The 5672-nt window shown below is 32.5% G+C and overlaps 1 protein-coding gene across 1 annotated transcript in view; it reads left to right on the top strand.

Moving 5' to 3' along the window:
- The window catches only part of LOC107443515 (hypoxia-inducible factor 1-alpha), a 188800-nt gene that overhangs the window by 109090 nt on the left and 74038 nt on the right, over positions 1-5672 (top strand). Inside the window, exon 4 of the mRNA XM_071178536.1 lies at positions 5143-5312. Within this exon, the coding sequence (XP_071034637.1) occupies positions 5143-5312 (170 nt within the window). The remainder of the gene's footprint in view (positions 1-5142; positions 5313-5672) is intronic.

The following is a 5672-nucleotide window of genomic DNA, read 5'->3' as shown; positions in this document are numbered from 1 at the left end:
CCTCCATGTTCCCACAACAAATCAATACCTCTGGGGGTACTGATCCAGGAGTTTCCTTGTCTTCTGGATTGGTTCAAAATTACAAGGCTACGGAGTTGAACATTAGTAGTCGTAAACCCATGAAATTGGGTCGGCTGTTCAACGACGGTTATAAAATAAAATAAAAAGGTTCATATGAGAAATATGACTATAAAAAGTTAATACAACAATAAAACTAACATAAATGCGTGACAAAATTTGCTTAAACATACTGACTTTGAAGAATTTCTTTTAAAAATATTATGGGAGGCAAAATACATTTAATGCATAATTGCATACATTGAATCTCTGAAATAAGTGAATTGTTAAAGAACTCTCCCTTCCACATACATTACATAATGAGGGTTATATAGGATCAAAATTTTGAATGCAGACATTGAAATTAGACATTTAAAAAATAATTCGGTTTTCCAGAGTCTCTTTTGAGGTACTTTTATCATTATACAATTAAAAAGAAAGCGATGGGAAAAAGTGACTGGTTGTATGTTTAATTTAATTCGCCACATTTTGTTTTGTTGACTCGCCATATGGCCAGCGGCTATGTATCCGATTGTTTCTTAATGTGCGACAACTTCTTTTAACATTATTCTCCTTAACCTATAATTACAAGAATTTTTGTGCTTATTTACTTTTATGCCATAAAGCAGAAGACCTGGGACTGCAATCAACATGCCCTGTAAAAAATATCATGTTAGGTGTACAAACAATGTATGTTTATTTTTATATCCCTGCAGAAAGTTGTCTGAGTCGGAATAAAAATTGTCAGCTGCTAATGATTTTTTTTTACAATTCAGTATACATTCATGCTAAATAAGTTTTTAAGTTAAATTAATTAAGTTTCTTTCTTTTTGAATTTAAGTTTGGAAAAAAATAATCGTCATTGAAAAAATAGTGATAATTCAATTAGCGAAGCATAATAATACCAGCTGAGGAGACCTTCTAAAAATTTGTAATTATCAAATAAATTGTTGCAATACATTGGGTTTTTTCTGCTTTTGAATTATTTTGGGTCTTTATATGTAAACTAGGTATATTTTCAAATGCTGTCAACTATTTGAAAATATATTCTCAAATATTGTTAAAAGCTGTTTCCTCTTAAAGCAAAAGTGTAAGAACGTTAAAACTAGCTAAGCACGTTAAAACTAGCTTCCGATTACGGAAATTTTGCCATCAGTTTACGGTTGAAAAATAGTTTCTGGATCAAAAAAAAGTATTTTAATTCAAGAACATAGTTTTTTTGAAAACAAAGAACATAGCACATAATTTTTTGTAAAAAGCATTCCAATATACACTACTGGCCATTAAACTAGCTTAACCAAGAGGGAATGCAAATAACAGATTGATATCTATTGGGCACATACATTATAATTGGAAGAACAAGTGATTAAATTTTTAAGATATTTGGATTTATGGATCCTGAGGAATCAGTACTCAGAGCAGCCTCCCATGGCAGCAATAACAGAAGTTATTCCCCTGGGCATCGAATGGGATAAAGATTGGATAGAATAAACGGGTACAGCATTCCATGCTGCTTCAACATTATGCCACAATTGGTCGACCTTAGTGACTGACGAGTGGTGGTGTGCCAGGCGTTCGGCAACCATTGACCAGACGTTTTCAATTGGTGTAAGAGAACGTGCTGGTCTGGGCAACAGGCGAACATGTTCTGTGTGAAGGAAGGTCAGAACAGTGCGAGCAACATGAGGTCGTGCTTTGTCCTTCTGAAACGTAGCGTTATGGAGGCCTCGAGTTTAAGGCAGAGCAACTGTCCCCAACACATCAGAAATGTAACGACTGCTGTTCAAAGTGAACAAGATGTGATCGAGACGTGTATCTAATGGCACCCCATACCATTACTCCAGGTGATGGGCCTGTATGACAATGTCGAATGCAAGCTGAAAATGTGAGTTTGCCACGATGTCGCCAAACACGAATGCGGCCATCATGATGCTGTATACAGAACCTGGATTCGTCTGAAAAGACAACGTCATGCCATTCCTGCGTCCAGGTACGTCGCTGATCACACCATTGGAGACGCTCTTGCCTGTGATACAGCGTCAGGGGTAGCCGAAGCCGTGGTCGCCGTGCTGACAGTACATGCTGCTGCAAACGTCGTCAAACTGTTGTCTTGCAAATGTCCCCATTTGTTGACTCAGGATTCGTGACGTATCTGTACGATCTCTTAAGGCCATGTGGATAACATCTAGACTGTTAGTGATGGAGGGGGGGGGCTGAAATCCTGCACGGTGTTCCCTATGACCGTCATGAACCTATCGATTCCATATTCTGTTAACAGCCATGGGATCTCGACCAAAGCAAGCAGTAATACTTCGGTATGATAAACCGCAATCCCGGTAGTCCACAATTTGACCTCGATCAAACTCAAACAGTGATTTTGAGTTAATTCTACTGTAATTAATTCTACTGTAAAAATCCTATCATTAGATCAAAATTTAGTCAACTATCTTTTTTGCTGCCGCTAAAACGATACGTGTAAAAAAATTAACAATTCATAGATTTATTTTTCGAAAAAATACCTTCTTAATGAACATTTTCGTATTCTAGAGACCTTTCTAATTATTATCATACTTGAGTCATTTTAATATTTGGGTGTTGTTCGTCTAAAAAAATAAATTTTTTTTCCAGAAATTCTTGGAAACTTTAGATGATTTCTCACTGTATCATCTTTATCAACAGACAGTTACAATGTTTTAAGTTCCTTTTTTGAATGCTTTCCTAAAGTCAATAAAATAATGGTAACTTATAATACAGTTGTCTTTAGTTTTTCTACGAATGTCTCGGAAGGCAAGAAGTTGATCTGTTGTAGATCTTTGAAATCTTTATCCACAATTGTAGTTACCAATCCCATATATTTTAAATGCCGTAATGATGCCATGGAAATGCACTTTTAAATAAGACATTAAAGTTTCTGTTTTAAAGAAGTAGGGCAAGATGTGTCTTTTCTTCCATTCAATATGTACAATCCTCAAAAAAAATATATATAAAGATATCACCCTGAATAACTTTCGTTCTAATGATCGGATTTTCACGAACTAGGCGTCAATCGTAATGGTTCCTGGGGGGTGACCTCAAATATTCTAATTAATTAGTGCTAACTATTAATTAAGTTACAAAATTGGGCATTAAAACGTACTTTCTCTGAATAAACATGTATTATTTCTTACATATTTGGATTTTTAACCTTCAAAACATAGGGGTTAGCCGAAATCTGGGAAATGTGGTCCCCATAGTTTGGTCAGGAGAGCGATTCAAAGTTTGGACCCCTTAATGTTAATTTTACTTTTTGCGTTTTTAGTCATATTTTAAAAACTAATTAAACAATTAAAAAAAATTCTCCCACTCATGAAACTCATTGACCCAAAAATAATTTCTTGCAAAAAATAATTTTTAATAATTATTTATTATTTTTTATCATTTAATTAAATTGAGGATGAAAAATTTTTAAATTATGAGGTATGAATTTTTTTATACCATATTAATCTACATATTTTTCAATTGAAAAATCTAAAGTTTCAACTGTTTTTATTTATTAGAAGCTGAGAAAAATTAAAATTAATTATTTTTAAAAAAATAATTTGGTGACACTGAAGAAATAATTAAATGGGCGATTAATATTAAAATATGATAAACTTACGAGGAACTTGACTTCGCGCGTAGCGTAAAATTTCATTCATATTTTTTTCGCTAATGCTAATCTTTTTATTTTTATTTCTTTCAAACTATAAAATACGATGTTTCTTTTTTAGTCGTTTAATAATTTATTTGCAATTTAGTAAAGAGATTTGAATAAAACATTTTGAATAAAAAACACTTTATTCAATGAATGTCTAGTTTTATAAAAGCGTGCTTCTGATGGTGGAATACACCAGATTGTGCTTATTTAATTTGATTATTTTTTATTTTTTAATTTTTTTTTCTCAATAACTGATACAATTTCAATAATATACATGCGTATGCATAGATTTGGAATAATATATTTATCAATTTCTTGAATACATATTTTATAAATATTAATAAAAATACGTAGTCAGCATTTTTAAGCATCTCTCACATCATTGCAAATTTCTCAACATCTTATATTTCGTCTTAATCTTAAAAGAAATTTTTAATCACCTGTCCTGGAGTGTTTCGCAGAACTATTTTACCAACTATTTAATTAAATTTTTACATTTTTAAAAATCTTATTCCTTACGCTACTACGTTTATTATTTCTTGATTAATATACTAATCATTTTTTAGTACTTTAATTTAGATTTTTTTTGAAGCAAAGTTCCTTTTTAAATTATTGTCAAGTTTTTTTAAAAAGAATTATTGTCTGCTAGCTAACAATAAAACCTTGTTAAGAAATTAAAAACAATCCGCTGTTTAAAGTTATTTGATGCAAAACATCTGATTATTTACTAAGGATACTATTTTTTTTTCTTCGAAAAATGAATATAAATTATTGATCGTCTTTTTTTTCTTTTCTTTTNTTTTTTTTTTTTTTTTTGCTAATGCTCTTCGTTAATGCTCTTAATTACTAGCATCATTTCGACCATTTTTCGTTAGCTAGAGTGCCCAAATTTCAAATGGAGCCCTATGCCTGATGACAAAGCAAGTTTCGGTTTCCCCTAAAGATAACAAGCAAACTTTATTTATTCGTCGTTATATCACTTTCCGACAGACACAAAAGTAAAATTAGGAAGAAAAAAAAACAAGTTTTTAAAATTGTTTTAATAGGAAAAAATAACCGTATTTTCTTAACGCCAAATAAATAACAAAATGAACCACCGTAAAAGTTCACCCCTCATCTGACGATTGCAATGCGCCCTGTGTTTTTTCGTCTTTTGCGTGATTAAAAAATAAATATTCTCCCTTCCTTACAGAACACATTAAAAGCGTTCAGCGTAAAATTTCAATTTTATCCAATTTTTTCAATAAAATATTCAATTTTTTCAATTCTTTTTAAATAAAACGCAAAATGTGTCAGGCAAATTCAATTTTTCAAAGGTATTCCTATGTTATTGCATATAAGATTTCTTTTCGATATTTCTTTAATTCATTATCTCTACAAATTAAAAGTCTTTTTTTTTTTCATTTCAGTGTTGCTGTGCGTATTCAGCGAAATCAGGCTGAGAAGCAAAGGCGTGACCGACTCAACGACCAGGTTGCTCAGCTGGCCACTATTGTACCCCCAGTTCTAAATGCTTCAAAGCCTCTTGACAAAGTTAGCATCTTGAGACTATCAGCGTCATGGATGAGGCTAAACTACAGTGAGTATTATGATCTCTCATGTATTCAGAAATTTTTGCGTGTAGTTCAAAGATTGGATATTATCTTAGAATGAATGTGTATGAGATATGCTTGGAGTATTTTAAGTACTTTTCGGTTAACCGGGCTCAAGAAAATTGAACTATCGTTTTTTAAAATTTACTAGGAGGCTCCGCACCCTGCTCGCTGACGCTCGCCAACCCCCGAGAATTGCTACGCAATCCTATGTGGTTCACGCCGTGAACCATGGCTCGCTGCGCTCGCTCGCCAATGAACACAATGTTCTAGCACAAAGACATAATATATTATCATCAAAGACATAGTATTTTATCATCAAAGACATAGTATTGTACTTATGTAGA

Source organism: Parasteatoda tepidariorum, chromosome 1 (assembly GCF_043381705.1).
Source record: "Parasteatoda tepidariorum isolate YZ-2023 chromosome 1, CAS_Ptep_4.0, whole genome shotgun sequence".
In the NCBI taxonomy this organism is placed as follows: domain Eukaryota; kingdom Metazoa; phylum Arthropoda; class Arachnida; order Araneae; family Theridiidae; genus Parasteatoda; species Parasteatoda tepidariorum.
Note: the sequence above shows the minus strand (reverse complement) of the source record. Positions and strands in the feature narration are given on the sequence as shown.